The sequence below is a fragment of the Blennius ocellaris genome, assembly GCF_963422515.1.
Source record: "Blennius ocellaris genome assembly, chromosome: 21".
NCBI lineage: Eukaryota > Metazoa > Chordata > Actinopteri > Blenniiformes > Blenniidae > Blennius > Blennius ocellaris.
Genome location: NC_137670.1, coordinates 16,889,698 through 16,908,487, shown reverse-complemented (window position 1 = coordinate 16,908,487; position 18,790 = coordinate 16,889,698). Strand labels below are relative to the sequence as shown.

Here is an 18,790-nt window from a genome sequence, read left to right as displayed (position 1 = left end):
TCGCCTTTGAGCAAGACATCAAAACCCCCAAATTCGCGGCTGCACGGTGGCTTCCAGTGAGAAAATCTGCCGGTGTCACTGTGAACATGTGATAGATATAATAGATTCAATAGATGGTGCTGTGCAGTCATACAGAGAAACAAACAAACAAACAAGCAAAAGTGAGTTTTACTTGGTGGCGCTGTCTGAGAGCAAAGAACTATCAGTGAATCTCAGGAATAAGTTCGATTTAGGTCTAATTTGATAAACTGGCAGACATTTATTCAGACATCCAGTTTTACCTGGGTGGTTAATGACATTTCCTTGTAGTGCAACAAACTCAAAAGAGACTTATGGCTGTTTTTCCTCATGGGCTTCACTTTAATTAATTAAAATGTTGTAGACCTGAAACTTCTTCTTCATCAAGATTGTGGATATTGTAGATATATTGGAAGTTATAGACGCCCATTAAAGCATATCACTGAGCTTACATCTATCTTGTTTGATCCACTTTAGGGTTAAAGGATACTGGAACACTCAATCTGGCCTGCCAAACCACCAGGTAAATGTTAAAAAATTAAAATAGAACATAGATTTGTTGAAACTAATTTCTTTAGACCCAAGCTGAGATGTGCAAAGAAGCATTAACATCAAAGTCATGCTGTCAGGGTGAGTTTGTAAATACATGCATAATACAGCAGTTATAAAAGTGTTTCCCCCACTGTATTCTGTATGAGATAGCATCATTAAAATTTGACTTTAAATTGAGATTATAGTCATGTTTTTGTACTAATTGTTTGATCTTGTGAAAACTATCATCACATACACTGCGCTACAACAAAGGCAAACTTAAAATTTTAATTGTAATGCTTATTTGTGGTACTATGTTACCGGTCTGGCCCACTCGAGATGAAATGAGTCTGTATGTGGCTCTAACAGAAGCAGACTTAGAGGTGGCGGCACTCTGCCGGCACCGAGTGGAGTCAGTTGACGATAAGGAAGGAAAGAGACGAGATAGGACACGAGCAACAGACAAACTAACACGTTGACGTCAAGCACCAAGATAAAATCCTCAAACTGCTGACTCGATAGGAAATTGTAGCTCAGGTTAACACAACGGCTGCTAACTTTCTCATTTAAAGCCCGTTTCACACGGCAGGATTATAAAATTGTGGGCGGATTCCCCAAACCTGAGAGATAAATACACATGGCGATAGATAATCACAGGTTTAACAGTTTTAGTGGTACATGGTACAGTGTGTGGTGTGCAGCCACTCAGCAACATGAACACACCACACACCAACTCATTTCACCGGCGAACATCCCCAGCTCAGATGGGAAATCTTGCAAAATCTCTCGAGATCAAACGTGATTCCAGGGTCAACAAACCTGGCGGATGACGAGGATGGAATGGCGATCGTTTGTGGTGTGTTTTTATCTGAAAAAAACGCGTTTTTAAAAAGCTGCCCGCGTGCTTCTGGTCCGGCGTTTCCTCACCACCTCGCTTTCTGATTGGCTTGTGCTCGTTTTCCCATCAGGGGACACCACACACGGTGAGAACTCGGGCCAAAACAATCCAACATGTTGAATATCCCCGATTTGAGATCGGAGCGGTCCCGGCATCCTTCCGACGAGAGCAGTCTTAACACACCACACACGACAGGAACATCTGATAAGATTATCGTAGCGTCCTTAAGGTTGTCGAACGGGGAGAATCGGGGCTAAAATCGGCCTAATTATCCTGCCGTGGGAACCAGGCTTTCATTTTTTTTCACCTTGCCATATTGCAAAGAAATTGCTGTCATTCGAGCAAGTTGTACTCCGCTGCATCCCCCTTGTTGCCATCTGCTTTATATTTGCTTGGCTACTTTGCCTGGAGTCTAGAATGTGAATGGGAAGAGAAAAACCCCCCCAAAAAAACACTTGTGAAGATGGTGGATATTTGAGCATATTGCAGCGATGAAGACAACGGGACGTAATCTCCAGAGGCGTCTGCACCGGTCAGATATCTGTAAAGAATCCTCGATGAGAGCAGAGTGGAGAGTCTAAAGGCTTTTTGCACAGCTTGATTGATGGCTAAATAATTTGGATCTGGCACACAGCAAAAAGAGACGGCAAAGTAAACATTTTATGATGAAACTGTCCATTCATATGAGCAATACTGAAGTGAAATGGATAAAACAACAAGAGAGGAGACGGAAAAGCCGGGTGTTTAGAGTGGAAACGTGTCAAGGAGGTGTCGTGTGACATTATGGAAATGAACTGTCAGAGATGTGCTTAAAATACAGCAACGCAACATACAAAGACCTGATTAAATATATCACTTGAATGTGTCTTATGAATGCACACAGCAGAATTAATAACGATTAATGGCAGCACACTGACCTAATAATGTGAACAGTGTGTGTGGAGCATTCCCACTGCACGTGTGGGCGTAACGCCATTAATAGCCTTTCACAGGGTTTGTAAGTTAATTACATATTGGGGCCTTTGATATCACTTACTTAACATGCAAAGAGCCTTTTCAAGATAATTTACCAATTAAAAGCACATCGTTAAAAATGTGTCAATTAAATCGTTAAAACGTGAAGTTGGGCTTGTGATTTTCTTTCCTTCTTCTTTTTCATTCATGCTATCAGATGCAAAGCGTGTCTGGTCGGCTGCACACCTCCACACGTTTATCAAGCAGTTTTTTCCACCAAGACCCACTGGCTGGCTGACAGGCTTGACTTTCTAAAAATATACCGCACAGTCTTTCAAACGAGAGAAGTGAGAGACATGGTAGTAAAAGGTTGAAATACAAGAGCAGACAGGCTGGAGAAAGAGTGGGTTTTTTTTTTTTTCCTCTAAAAGTTCTCGTGTGTCATGTCCTTTTTAAGCTTCCATCAGCAGGTACACCAATCTACACATCTCTCTGGGGTCCGATTCCTCTCTGCCTTCCCTCCTCGACCGGACCAGCCAGCCGTTCATCCATCACCCATTCATCTCTCCATCCATCCCCTCCACCGATCTATTCATCCATGGAGGACAGAGGAGGAACAGTGGGGGACAAATTGGTGAGGAGACGGAAGACGATTTGAGGGGAAATAGCGGAAAGAAGCGGAGGGGAGGACTGGCGGAGGAGGACGGATCGAAACGGAAAGAAGAAGAGCAGATGGGGAGAACTGCGATGAGGGGAGAGGAAGAAGAGTGAAAGGAGAGGATTGTCGAACGCAGACAGTGTGACCTTGTGTTAGATTGATGCATCTCGGGAGAAAACGGATTGTCGACTGGCTTGCACACCAAAAAGTGTGTGTGCACGCGTCGCACACACACACACACACACACACACACACACACACACACACACACACACACACACACACACACACACACACACACACACACACACACACACACACACACACACACACACACACACACACACACACACATTGCTGTAGGGATCACTACTTTGTCACTATGCTGGCTTATCCATTATCCTGACTCTCTCTCTCTCTCTTTGTCTCTGTCGAGGCGTCTGTCCTCTCTCTTTCTCCCCCCTTCTCTTTCTCTCTTTCTTCCTCTGTACTTGTGTTGATCAGACAGTATGAGTTCTCAGGACACATGCTGTCGTAGAAATAGAGAAACGGCCTACCAGAAACCCAAAATGTCCTTCAACCGCTGCCTCAGCTCTCACGTCTGTCGTCCAGTCCAGAGTCTTGTATACAGATTACACAGATTCCAAAACTATTTGGGACTGGTTCAACATTTGTAAAACTTTATATGCATACAAGCAACTCAACACTGTGTTGGTATCTCAGCTTATCACTACATAACTTGATGATACAAAATAGTTTCTTCATAGAAAATGCTATGGGTAATGTGACTGTTGCTATATTTGAAGACAAATGTCACCTTTAGCATTATCGTTGTTTGCTCTCTTGTAAGGCTGGCATGAAGGATAAATACAGAGGAACAGGAAATGAGAAGTAAGACATCCTCTGAGACTTCTCAGGCTTACTGTCTATCCTTGAACACACAAAAAACACACAGTAAAATCACTTTGTGTAACAACTTCAGCGCAGACTGCTACAGAAAGCAAAACATTATTAACCTCCTTGAATCAGTTTACAGTCTTCTTTGTTTTTTCTAAAATCCCACCAAAAGTGATGTAAACAGATGGCATATTAGACACTTTTTATGATAGAGTTTTGTGTGATAAAACTTTTCAAAGCTGGAATACAAGCACCTGTGGGATTATGTAGTGGTGGTTTTATCAGCTGGGAGCCCACAGTGGCTTATAAAATGTTTAATGGGGTCAGTCAGCAACATCTCATCCTCCCATTCCTTCCCAAATCACACCCGGCCTATAACTAAGTTTCAAGTGCCTATAAAGTTAATTGAGTTAATGTAGTACTTAGGAGAGATAGAAGAGAAGAGAACGATCAGAAGAGGAATGTACAGGAATGATCGAAAACTGCAAGGAAATGTGTGAGGTGTTGAAGGCCCAGAAGCAAGAAAAATATCATCCTGATTCAGAGATGGAGGTAAAAGAGGGACATGACATGGCTGATGAGAAGAAATGTTAGATGGGGCGGGAAAAAAAACCAACCAGCAAGCGGCAAGAAAGACAAAGATGGAGAAAGAAGAGACGGTAATGCTGATGTGACAACAGATGGGAAACACACTCTTCACAAACATCCAACAACAAAGAGAAGCAGTAATAAATATTAAAATCACCTTGGAAACTCCAACTTCCCTCAGATCAACACACACACACACACACACACACACACACACACACACACACACACACACACACACACACACACACACACACACACACACACACACACACACACACACACACACACACACACACACACACACACACACACACACACACACACGCACGCAGACGCACACAACCATCACAAGCCCAAATACTGGCTCCCACCATAAAACTCAAACTCAAATGTACATGCATAGTCGTCTGAGTCAGCTCAGCGAAAACCGCAGAGTAACAAAAAGCAAAAAAAAAAAAAAATAATAATTATAATCCAAGCATGATAAAGTGTTTTACAATGTTTTGCTATGGAGCTTCGGAAATGATTAAAGCTGCTGGAATGGCCAGAGGAACCGCCATGTATGAGAAACTTTTTAGTTGTTGTTTTTTTTTTTATGTTTCACATAAAGAGCTGAAGTTAGTAATTCAGAAATCTGAAATAATTCAGGCTGGGACTTTTGGAAGAAAATACAATAAAAAAGTCTAGTGATTAGTGCTTTTGCCTCAGTGCCTTGCTGGCTGACAGGGTAAGTCCCTGCAGAGTTTGCAACATTCATTAGATAGTTTATTGATCCCCTTCAATAAACGTATTTCTCTGCATTCAACCCATCCTATTCATAGCCACCTTAAATACACATACTCTCACTCTTTGTTTACCATATTCAGATTGCTCCCGTAATGCATGTCTGCATGCATGTATGCTCCTGTTAGGCTTCATATTGAATTTGTCGAGATAAACAACAAAAAATAACCCAGTGGTGTTATTGAGTCATGTTAAATCACGTTTTAGTTGTCTACTTTTAGCTCTCTTTGGGCTGGCCGCATTTCTCTGCTCAATGTGAATGTTCTCCCCGTGCATTGTTGGTTTTTTTTAAATCCCATATACCAAAGAAATGCTTTTGAGTCGGTGACTGTAAATCACTCTTAGGTGTGATTGTGTGCCAGGGTTTGCACTGTGATGCACCGGTGACCTGTCCTTGGCCCTTCGCCCATCGTCAGCTGGGATCGGCTCGAGCACCCAGCAACCATAAGCTGGAGCAAACGTCATAGAAGATGGATCGCATGTAGTCGGTGACAGTCATTACCCCATTAGTTAGGAAGAAATATGCTCAAGTATGACATTGATAAAGCTGAACTGACGAGGTGTGAATGAGTGTCTCTCAATGTGACGATGTGGCGACCTCTCCACGCTCCACCCTACTGTTCACTTGGTAGTGGAAGAAGCTCCAGCCAATCTAAACTCGATATAAGTGATGAGTCACTGATAGAATGGCAATGAATACAGAATCGGCCGATTTAACACGGATTCATAAGAAAGATCTTGCACTCAGTGTTTTGTTGTCGCTGCTTTAATTACAGAAGAGAGATCAGGTTGGTGATTTTAATGTCTGGAATCATTCAGGTTGTGAATTTCGGCGGAAATTAACATGAACAAATTAAAATCGAGCCGACTTAATGCCAGTACCTTCAATCCTACTGGCTTCTGTTTTCACATACGTAAAGAAGAGCTCATTACATTAATGGCCATTCATTTTATTTTTACTTAAGTGTGTAATCGAACAGTTTAGCTGCATTTCCATATTGCTCAACTGCCACATGTGTGTTGTGTTATGTGGTTGGTGAAACACATAACAACCACTTGGTGGAACGGTCCATAATGGTCAACTGTCAAGAAAAGTTACAATGCAATAAGGAAAAAAAAGCATCTACATAGTAAACAACACCTCCATAAATAATTAAAAATGACTTTGGAAATTATTCATGAGCATGCTAATGGCATTTGGATTGTGTACTTAGGGATGTACACCTAAAGAATTGTGTTTTATGGCACATCCTCAATGTTTGAACTAAGGCTTTAAAGTACAATCATTACACACTCAGCTACATCTACAGCTGAATGACCATGTTTTTCATCTGCATCTAACAGTGATGGGTTTCTCACAGCAGTCGGTGGCAATCACATCCCACAATTTGCTTATTTATATTGTCCCTCTTGATGCAACAATGAGCACAAAGCTGTGAGCATGTGCACATCCAGAGCCATGCCTCATGGGGGGGAAAGCTTGTGAGTTGGGAATTGGATCGCGTAAGGGCTCTTGTCATCCTATTGTCATACCATTGACACTTTAATATATTACCAGGAGGTCATGAGATGTGGGGAGTGGGCTGCTCTGAGAAGTTATGGTAAAGTGAAAAATCACTTATAGTTTATAGACGAGCACTATTTCTTCACCACATTGGCACACAGGAGCTCTTATAGGCAGCTGAGGGGAAGCACATGCACAAGCAGAAATACACTCACGTCTCATTCAATATATGACAACTCAAGCGTGGCTCTTTTCATCCATTCTGTTCTGTCTTGTTCACATTCACAGATAAGTCACATTCAATTAAAACAACCAGTCAAGCACTGCCTATACGGAACTTGCTGCAAATTAAATTAGAATCCAACTCAAGTACAAGAATTCAGAGCAGACAAGAGTTTGTATTTGGGGGTGTGGCCGGCAGCTGCTGAAAGTAACTAAAAAAGTAACTCGAACTTATTTACTTTCAAAAAACAAGTAATCGGTGAAATAACTAAGTTACTTTTAAAGGAGTAACTCATAATCAGTAATCAGATTAGTTTTTTTAAAGTAACTGTGGCCACGCTGGTAATGAGCATGAAAAAGTTATGAGCTCAATCAGAAGTTATGACAGATTTGGAGGGATGAAAACAAACAGTAAAAAAAAAAAGCTTTAGCGCTATTAAACCTCCAACCCAAAAGCCTGATTTGACACAACAAGAGGTCGCTCACCCAGGGATTGGAGCTCATTAAAAATTTACACATACTCTTCTCCCCCGGGAAACCCAAAAGTGAGTAAATATAGCCTCTTACCTTGGGATTCAAGCTAATTAAAACATACCAGTCCCCTTGTCATGCAGAGGTCCAAACTGCTAAAATCAACTGCTCGTCCTGGGACTGGAGCTCATTAAAAACACACCAGCTCCGGCGTCATGAGGGAAGAAAACCGAGTAAAACACCGTCTGTCACTTGGGAACCGGGGCTCACTGAACATGCTATTCTTGTTAAGCGCAGATGCACGGGAATAATGACTACGCTCCTGTTGGTGAGACCCTGACAGGAGCTTTATAGGTGTAAGAGACGGCAGGCGGATATCAGGAGCTGACTGTTCCCGTGAGGAGATTCTCCAAAGCCATTTGTTCCCCTCTAACTGGATGTGTCTGTTTTATGTTGTTATTATTATGACACTGTGAATAACTGAGACAAACTGAGAAAATCGGTGGTCCAATTGTTGATTTCAGTTATTGCTTCAGTTGTGTTTGTGTTGGTTGGAAGTGTGTTGCACAGTAACAGTAAAACAAATGCATTGGGAAGTACGGTAGTTCTTCATCACATTTCTTTAACTTAAAAACAGTTGAAGACCTGCAGAGGCACCGCCTCTCCTTGCTCCTTTACATATTCTACATGTCGGACTCCTACCGTGACGAAACCATTACCTTACCACAGTGAGATAGTTTAGAGCTTTACACTCATGATAGAGTCCCTCATGTCATAAGAATAGAGAGCAGCTGTAAATGTTGATGTTGGATGGTGGTCCAATGATAAAGGAAAAACTGCTTATTACTGCAACTGAAGATAGTGAAATGACTGAATGTGACAAACAGAGGGGAATGGGGCAGTACACACTTCAGCTCCCCAATGCGACAGTAAGACTATTCTCCTTTGTCTGTTGCCTCGTTGTGAAACAAGCTACCAAACTCCATTTGACCCGCAGAGTCCCTCTCAATGTTTAATGAGAGACTGAATACAGTTGCTTCACGAACACCTTTAGTGAGCAGTTTGTGCATTACTTCTTTCTACTTTATGTTAATGCATCATCCTATCAGCCTCAAGTATCAAAGTAGCTGTTTGATCGCTGTGATTGATAGAAAATAGTTGCAGGTGGTATCAAAACTTTTATAATGGACATCTTTCCAAGCAGCATACTATAAAATAACTCGACTTAAATATTCAAACATCAGTGAACTTTTTACCAATTTCCCAAATTAAATGGAAGAGACAGAGCTGTCCCATTAAAACAATTATTTTTATTTTTATTATTATTAGTATTATTATTAGTATTATTATTATTATTGGGAGGATGACAATAGAGATATGCAAGCAGCCAGACACAATGAACTGGCATCTCCCTGTAATGGTTAGATCCACTTATTATTAGTTTCTTTGTATGTTTTGAACCAAAATATTCACTCAAGCGATCATTTGCATTTGATACTATAGATACTGGAACACATCATGGGGCTTGAAAGTAAAGCACTAAACTAATTTCAATCATATTTATCAAACAAATTCCACTTTGTTTATGTTAATGTTCACCTTAGACTCCAAGTTAAAGATGGAGATCCCCAGGGTTCTGTCTTAGGACCTTTACTTTTTACATCATACCTGCCTCTGGTGGGGAATATTATCAGGAAACACTCCATACACCTCCATTGTTATTCAGATGATACACAAATCTATGTATCTATGAAACCAGATGATACTAAACAACTTGCCAAACGAGAAGCTGAATATATTACTGAATACATTAAATCTTGCAGCAACTGTTTATTGTTTGCTAAATAAAATTGAACTGAATAACAAATTGTACTTTAATATAAAAAAAAAAAAAAAGAGAACAGCATCCAAGGCTGCTAAATAAAATTGAATAGAATTACAAACTGTATTTTATTATTGAAAAAACATATTGGAGGACAACATCCAAGGTTTCCCAGGTTCATAATTGTTGTGAGTCATACTCTTTTTTAACCACATGCCCTGTCTGGTGCACATACAGTATGTGATATGAAGGAATGTTTCAAAATATGTGGTTCACTGCAATGTCCAGACAAAGAGACATTGGATGCTGGATCCTTTCCTTCTTTCCTCTGCATGGAAGCACACACATTTGCAGAAGCTCACCCTTGGCTAAAACCCCCATCAGCCAAATGCCAACCAGATAAATCTCAAGGACTAAGAGTTAAATGGAATATTAATATTCTGATAAATCGAGCAGAAAGTCAAGAGAGTATTATGCTGAGCTCTCCCATCGGTGATGACTCCATTTCTGTTTTACCTTGCTTCACTCTGCCCTAAGATCAGGGTGTCATGAACGTAGCTTTATTCTCAAATAAAAAAAGAAGAAAAAAAATAGTTAGCTTTTTTTTTTCTCTCAGTAAGTTCTTTTATTCAGATCAATTGTGGATTACATGTACAGCATGTGATGTAAAAGCACAGAAAATGTCATGCCAGGTTAAGAAATGCCAGCATTTGAACAAGGTACCAGCAGTGCAGAGAATAATGATGTGAGAAAATGTTAATGTAATGTTACTTTTGCCAGTAATTAACAACAATCATAAAATTGCCAACTCATAAATGCTCATAACACATCATTGTTGTCCTATTTGAAAACAGTTGAAGAGATGCTCTCACTCATTGTCCTGCTCACGATATGTTTTGCTTCAGTTTTGACCATATGCTTGTCTTTACGGTCGTTCTATGGGTAAACATCTGTTTTTCAGGGGAAGGACCATCTTGTCAGTGCTGAACTATTTTAGTCCTTGTGACAGCAATAAGGAATAGCTGTTCAAAACATTACCACTAGTTTGCATTCACAGCACATGGCTCAAACTGGAAAATCATAGGCCAGGGGTTTCAAACGTAAGGACCATGATCCAAATCTGGTCCACAAGAGGCTCCAATCCAGACAAACCACCAAGATAATTGGAAAAATGTCAATTAGAAAACAAATTACTGAAGAGTAACACAACACTGAGACCCATGCTGAGACATGGAGATGCTATTTTACAGGTCAGGCTCACTCAAGATGAAATTGGGCTTTATGTGGCCCCTGAACTAAAATGTGTTTGAAATATTGTAGGTAGCATTTTCACTGTGTCCCATATTTGTGCCTATCTATAATAAGTCTCATTAATCTATCTTTAAACAGGTTGGAGGAACACATTGAGGCCCCATTGACATGACATTGTTTTTAGGTGAAAATGCTAAACTTCCATTGTGTTTTGGATGTCTGTTAACATGACAATGGTGCTCCGAGAAATCAATCATGTTCAACATGCAGAAACAAAAACAGTGCGTTTTCACTTGAAACGTCGTGAAAATGGGCCCTCGGAGTTTACATGTGTACCAATACAAACTGTACTGTGAGTCTCCACCAAGTCAGTGTTGCTTTGAGATCCAGTTTGTACGGAAGTGGGATACCTATCTATCACGCTGTGCCATCGGGGAGCTGTCTGATCAGTCGTAAACTCAATCTGCAGCGCGAAAACGGCCCCTGAACATACCGACTAAGTCATAAAGAACAATCTTCCGAGACAAGGAGAAGTCCTGCAACAGATGGTACGGGCCCCATAGAGTCTTGATCTTTACCTCATCAATTCAGTCGAGAGACAGAAGCAAATGAGACAAACTTCCTCAAGATGTTTTCTTACCTGCCAAGTGCATTGAAAAACTATGTACAAGTGTACCCAGAAGAATTGGAGGGTGTTTTAATGGCAAAGGGTGCACCCACCCATTGCAAGACTGAGGGTTCTTTTGTTATCGCACTGCAGAGTCAATAAGCACTCTTCATGTCATTATTTTGTATCTCGCAAGTAATCTTAAATGCACCTCTGGAAAGTTTCAAACGGCAGAGATATTACTATTTGGTGGTAGAAACTGGATTTAAACTTGACAGTCCTTCAGACCTGGTGTGAAGGTGGATGGAAAATCTCTAAAAATATAAATTGAAACACTTCACAGCTATGTATTAGCAACTCAGAGAAGAAACTGCTGAACTTAAGGAAACTATAAGCTTCTTGTCAGAGGCAGGGCGAAGAGAGAACGTTCATTATTGCACTATTATTTCCTTATTATGTGGCACGCTGTACGAAAGATGTCATATTGAATAAAAGCAATTATTACCAAAGTGCGAGTTATGCAGGAATTAAGAGCAAAGAGAGCGGTAGAAAAGGCCACAAAATGCAACAGTAATATGAAAAAAAGATTAAAAGGAAAAAAGTGCTAATGATATGATTTAACCACCTCTGGTACTTCTCTCTCTCGGACAATATGGTATTAATCTCCCACCAGCAATGGATGTATTCAGATCGACTCGGAACTAGAAAAAGGGTTAGGAAATAGTGGAATTTACTAACGAAGACAAAACTTTGTGTGCAGTTCTGCTATTAAATCCCAGCTGAGCAGGCTGGGTTCAACTTTGAATTGTAAGACCAAGAAAAAGAAAAAAAGATGAAGACAAGAGAAATGAGGAGAAGTCGCACCAAAGAGTTTGAGGGAAGACGAGACACAAAGACTCGCTTTACCTTCTGCGTCTTGGCTCAGACAGGTCGACAGCAGCAGCAGATGAAGGACTCCTGTGCCCATTACGCTCGCCCATTTGACCCGGCCCCATGGCAGTGGCCCCATTAAGCGGATTCTGACCATCTTCACCACCATGCTTCACCAAGCATCCAGCTGCGTGAGAGAGAGGAGACAGACACGTCAACACATTTCGTCACAATCATACACCTCATTTTTTAACTGTGCAGTATGCAAAGTTGAAAACAGCAGATCAAATTAGGTTTGAGCGAAGAGCAATAAAGTTTGGTGGGCACTACATTTATAAAGATTCCTGGTTAAGAATGAATAAACACTATATTTTATGGAAGATCCACCATGGCAGTGTGACACCAACCGACAGTGTTCGTTGCAGCTGAACTGCAGAGGAGAGCTTTGGATTAAACAATGTTTTCCACGCGTTGACGGCGCACTTCATCACATCCTTTAAGCGTGCTGCCCTCACAGTCTAACGCTCAGACGGTATTTAACATTCATTTTGTGGGCTGCGCCTCACAGCTCCGGCATCACAATCTCCAATCTCTGATCAATCTTTGTGCTCGTGCATCAAAGTCGATGACTGTTTTGCAGGGTTCGCCAGCACAATGGATAATATAGAAACCTGTGGATGATGATAGAGACGGAAATATTTTGTGCTCTGTAAGAAATGCCAGCGGTGCCAACAACATCTCAGATCTGGGTGTGGAAAATGTGGCCCATTTGAAATGCTATACAGAAGAGAGAGGGAGGAAGTGAAGAAAAAAAACACATTACGCTGGGGCTGCTTGTGTGTGTGTGAGAGAGAGTGAGAGAGAGTGTGTGTGTCGCTTGCGTTGGGATTAATTGCATGTTATAAGGGGAACGTACAGCTAAAGGGAAAATACAGTGCTTCTTTGAAGTCCAAGCTGAAGAAGCATTTGTTTACCGTCAGTGTTTGTGAATACATGTCTGTAAAATGGATGGCTTTGTAGTAACTCACATCAAACGACTCCAGCATCTCACATGTCCCATTTACTGAGTCAGACATAAAAGTAATGAATGAATCACTGAAAATGAATTACAAGAAGAATTATCTCTCAGTTTTTAGCGTGGACAATCAAATCATCTCGTATATTTACGTCTGCTATTGCTTTCTATTCCTATGCTTTCCATTAACGCGGTCGACCGTGAGAGAATGAGCAGAGAAAACACAAATGCTTCAAAACCTTCAGGCTCTTGCAGTTTAAACTGTCAGTGAAATTTCCCATTAGCCCAAGACATCTCTGAGCACAGCGTGAACAAAACATGCAAGTCCAAAATGCTCTAATGAGTTTAAGCTGAGTAGTTTCCACTGCATTTGCAACTGTTTAAGGTATAATAGGAATGTGTTTCAGCTCGAGGAACACACTGTATATTACAATAACAACTGAATGACTCACAAGAAAAATATGACTTTGAGAAGGCTGTATGTTTGAAATGAATTGGGGAAAAAAAGCATTCATCCACAAAAAAAACAATCCAAGGTGGGCTAATTTTCCCCCACAAAATATATCTAAATTTGTTGTCATTCAAATAGCAATAATAAATAAGCAACATGGCTGAGACCAAAAGCAAGGAGACAAGCTTGCCACACATTCATAAACTCTGAGGGGAAGAAATGACACTCGTTGTAATCGGTATTACATTGCTATAAAGTTTTATAGTAACAAAGGGCATGTAGTGTCATAATTTATGCTCTTGAAAATATCTTATTTGTGCAGAGGGTGAGTAAATCTTCATGTTGACAGACCCCCGCTTCTTGGAGCGAAGTGAAACCTCCCACTTTCCTGGTGGGAACGTTCCTAGTTGGACTGAATTCACATGCATTTTGTAGCCCTTTCCAAATCACCTCCACTCGTACACACATCATAAACAGCACAACTGGACATCAATTAAATGACTTCAAACAAGATGAAATTTATTCAAAATCACTCTGGTTGTAGGTTTTCAGTGAGATGCAGTTCAAGCAGTTATGAAGCATGATGATTATGCATCATCCATCCATCTTTTATGCAGCTCTATCCAGTTCAGGGTTGCAGGGTGCTGGAGCCGATCCAGTGGCTGAGTACGTCTGAGAAGGTCATTAGATTGAAAATTATCAATGAGCCTGATATGCATGGTTTAGGAACTGTTGGACAAAACCTGAGTCCCTGGAGAAATCCTAGCCTACACTGAAATGTCCTCATTGACTCTGACTTTGAGTTGTCTGTCCACTGATTTTAGAAATGATTGGTAAAACTGAGTCTTTGTCCATAACACTATGCATGAACTCTGCCTTTGTATGTTGGCTATTATTTAAGTTAGAGATGCAGCGATATCCCATTTCCCCCCCCCAAAATGAGCAGCGTACTTGCAGCTGAGTACTCACCAATATTGACACCGAGTACATCGAGTCAATATCCACATTTCTTTTTTAACACAGGTGTTATTTAAACCAGTGTTTTTCAACCTTTTTTGAGCCGAGGCACACTTTTTTTCTTTGGAAAAACCTCGAGGCACACCACCACCCGAAAATATTATAATTGTAAACTCTGTAGCCTCTATTAACAATATAAAGTAATTCTCATCAATGTTTTATCAACAGGAATCAAATAAATACAGAAAAAAGTATTTCCCAATTAATTTTTTTTATTTTTACTCCCTCAGTGTGAAACCTGGACCTGATGGATGAAGAGCTGAGATCCTGGTTCACATTCTTCCTTTTCAAAAACTTCTCCATCACTGTCACTGACACAGTACTTTGATACAAGATGGGAGCAGGAGGTGGAGATTAACCACACTGACGTCTGTTAAGTTTCCATTTCACCAGCAACGTTCTGTGCTGCCATCTAGTGGTGAAGAGTATTGTAGCGATCACGGAGTTGGTCGCTGCAGGGCATGATGGGAGTTCAGGTTATGTGTTGCCGGAGGTTATTGAGGGTTATTGTTGGGGTTGTTGTATGTGTTGATTTGTGCTAGTGTTGTGTTTTTGTTCCTCGGTTCAGATAGTTAATTATTTTGTCTAGTTTGGTTTGACTATACCTCGTGGAACACCAGTGTGCCGCGGCACAGTGGTTGAAAAACACTGATTTAAACAACATTCCTACACTGTGATGTACTGACATTCAAAAGTAGTTATTGTATGGTATACTGTAAGAAAACATTTCAATAAAACTTTTGTTATCAGTGTGTGTGTGTGTGTGTGTGTGGCCTCTTCAACAGTTGTGTGCTGCTCACTGACCAGTGTGCGTGAGAGAGCGAGATTGCTTATGCCAGCAGGCAAATCCAGTCCGTGTTCTGCTTTCCTCCGGCTGTGAGGCGAGGGAGTTAACCCCAAAGCTGAGGACAACTTTACCCGGGAGTAGAAGCTGGTCTGCCTTGAGTCTTCCAACCACGGTCTAGAGACCGGAGCAGGAAGGGTTAACACTTTGTCATAAACTGAGAATGAACATTTAACAAAAATGCTTTCAAAAAAACTGCAGGGTTTCCTCTGCATTAATTTAGGAGTGGCGGCTTCCCGGGGTGGGGGCGCTCGGTGGAACAGACCAAACATAGTCAGTATTTTGACTGCTGAAGCCAGCTTCTGTAGCGGCAGCTCCATTTCAGTGCACTGTTTTAGGCAGCAAGCCATCCAGCCGTCATTTGTACCTTTAAATTTTGAAAAAGAAGACGGAAAAAAAGCTTGTTCAAAGCCAGCCGCGATGTGTGCTCCTCATTGGCCGCCTGTGGCTTGCAATGAAGTGCCGTAAAGCGTAAAGTGGTGTCAGTGTTGTGGTATCCGTGGCAGTTTTATGAGTACAAGTACGCGAGTACTCATGTCCGATATTGAACCGATATCCGACATTGGTATCGGTATCGGTGCATCCCTAAATTAAGTCATACATTTGAGTACAATCTGCTTATTTGGCTGTAACGTGCAAATTACTATTTCTATATTTGTCAAAGGAGTGAATAAAAATCTGTTTTATAGAAGTTTTAGTTTGTTTTCTTCAAGTGTATGATCTTAAAATTCAAATCAGGGAAAATCTCACTACGAGGTAAGACAACTAACTACTGCATCACCATACAGCCTCACATATGCTATTATATTAATAGACATTCTTACATTTTTCAATGCCATTTTTTGAACCTATGATACAGCTATGAAGCATCAAGGGATGCAAACGCCCTGACCTCTTTTGTGTTGATGTGTTTTGGTTCCGAGACTGAACGCAGCTCGGTTCATTCAGAGAGGACAACATTAACCGCTTCCCGTCACGCAAAATCTGCCGCCTGTTTAATTAGGACTGATTTATGAAGCTCCCATGGCAGAGATAACTGTGACAGAGTCAGATTACTACTGCCCTACCCTCCGAATGGAGATGGAGTTGGTTGATAATGAAAATGTAATTGTGATATTCCACCAAACCCCGGAGGTGAAATCCAACAGTGATGGAGACTCCAAACCAAGAGCAACTTCATCTGAAGGACACACTTCAGACCCACAATGCCACAGTGCTCTAAACTGAGTTTGACGTATTAAACTCTCTCTAATGCTGCAGTGGGTATCATCAGCGGGAGTGTCAGCGAGAGCCTGCAGAGGAAAGTGATAACACCTCTGACATTGCAGACTTGCTCTGTCTCAACAGAGTGGCAGATGGTATGTTTGTTTTTTTTTTCTTATTTCCGGTGGCACTGACTTTTATGAATTGTTGGCGATATTAGATGTTTATGAATTCAAAACCAGAATCCCTGATGTAATGCTAACCCTGCTTATGAGTTTTATAAATAATTCTAGTGGTTTTCTTCATAAGGCCGAGTCCCCCAGGCGACTAATCTCTGTCTGCAACCCTTGGTGCTCATGTTGCCATATTGGCAAAGAGCTGATGGACACATGAGGCTGAGCTCGCACCACAGGCTAATTGTGCTGGCTTTTCGGCATATTTAAAATTACATTGGAGGCACAAAACGCAGTTGCAGTCTGTCAAAATTTACCAAGCTGCATTAATGCGAGTCTCAGTGTCATGCAGTAGTGTTGGGATTGAAACAGATCACTTTAGTTTAATAAGTTTAAGACATTGTTTTCTAATTAATTATGCCTGGGTGAGCACGGCGAATAAGAAAAACACCAACAAAACACTGTGCTTCGAAACTGGATGTGTTCCATGCTGCAGATTGCAATTAACAAATCCAAACAAACAGATATCCTCGGGCATACAGCCATGCCTAACACAGCATTGCAGTTCTAATGAAAGTACGCAGTTATCCTAGGTGGACCCATAAAAGTGCAAATATCACACTCTCGCACAGCATGTTAAACATAGAAGTTATGATTTGAGTAGTAGTTTAGTTTAATCTATAAACATGACCAAGGAATATATCTCGCTTCAGACATAAAATAAGTTGAAAACGTGTCAAGGTTCCTCTCCTCATTGGACATACAGGACATACAGTAGAATTAAATAATACAAAGACAATAGCTATTTGCACTTTCCTTCTTGATACTCAGGGACCCAAACTCTGCTCAGCCTTTCTTTTTCACAACCACAAACTGGAAAAGAAATAAGATAAAAATGACAGCAGTCCAGAAAATCCCAAATAGACACATTTGAGGCAGTAACTTGATCCCAGAGGCGTCCGATAGTCTATTATCATAAGCCAACTCAAAGCCAGATTGATTTTTTTTTTTTTGAACCGTGGTGAATAACAAAGGAACTTTATTCTTGTGTACAACCAACCTTGTACTCATGGTCAGGGGTTTTCCTTTACTTTTATAGTGTTATCTGTATTCACAATGGATTAATATACAGCTCAATTACCTTGGGTTAATAGTTCATCTCAAATGAGTAAAGAAAAACATCGCAAAGCCTGGTCTGTCCAAATGACGAATAATACAAAGTTTACTAGGTAACAAGACTCAACAGTTATTAGATATCTTAAAAAAAAACAAAAAACAAAAAAATCAGAATTCCAAATCATTTAAGCTGAGCTTAATGAGCGAATCCAAATTAGACTGAGCCACACAGTGCTGACATTTCAGATGAAACAAATCAATGCAACTGAGCTCACATTATTAAGACGTCGCAATTAACAGAGATAATTACAAGAAACACACGGTTCTTTCATTAACATCTTAACTGCTTCCTAACTGTAATGGAGGACTGATTTGCGAATTAACATGGAGCAGTCTGTACTTATTTACTGTCCACTGTGGTTACTGACAGACTGAATGATGTTCCCTGAAATGTAGTTAAAAAACTATTAATGTTGTCAGAAATTATCTGAAAAATATTGATTTGTTGTTATTATTTGAACGAGAGGAAAAACAACCAAAGCAAATGATGAGCTTGCAGGAGTATTGTAAAACTGTTAACTGATACTAATGTAATGGGAACCAAGACACTGAATGGTTCAAATTAAAGAATTGCGAGAAGAGAAAGCAAGTAAGTGTATAGCAAAAGCTGAATGCATTTCAGTTCTTGCATCTACTAAAGCTTCATGTTTTATATTCTCGACTTTACTTGATTTCATGATATAATTACATACATCAAGACCTGAACATAGCAAAATGTGAGCGCAAAGATTTTCTTTTGAGTGTTCGGGTTTTCAACAATACACAGGCAGGGAGACTTGTTAGTTAAGAGATGTGATGACTATAAATTGCCTTGGTCTGCGTGTTTGTGATTGT

The 18,790-nt window shown here is 40.6% G+C and overlaps 1 protein-coding gene across 1 annotated transcript in view; it reads right to left on the bottom strand.

Annotated features, from left to right (window-relative positions):
- LOC308145428 (protocadherin-15-like) overlaps positions 1-12,246 on the bottom strand; it is a gene marked incomplete at both ends in the record, with an annotated part of 165,882 nt that extends 153,636 nt beyond the window's left edge. Inside the window, one exon of the mRNA XM_080516871.1 lies at positions 12,114-12,246. Within this exon, the coding sequence (XP_080372997.1) occupies positions 12,114-12,246 (133 nt within the window). The remainder of the gene's footprint in view (positions 1-12,113) is intronic.
- Positions 12,247-18,790: the final 6,544 nt, after the last annotated feature.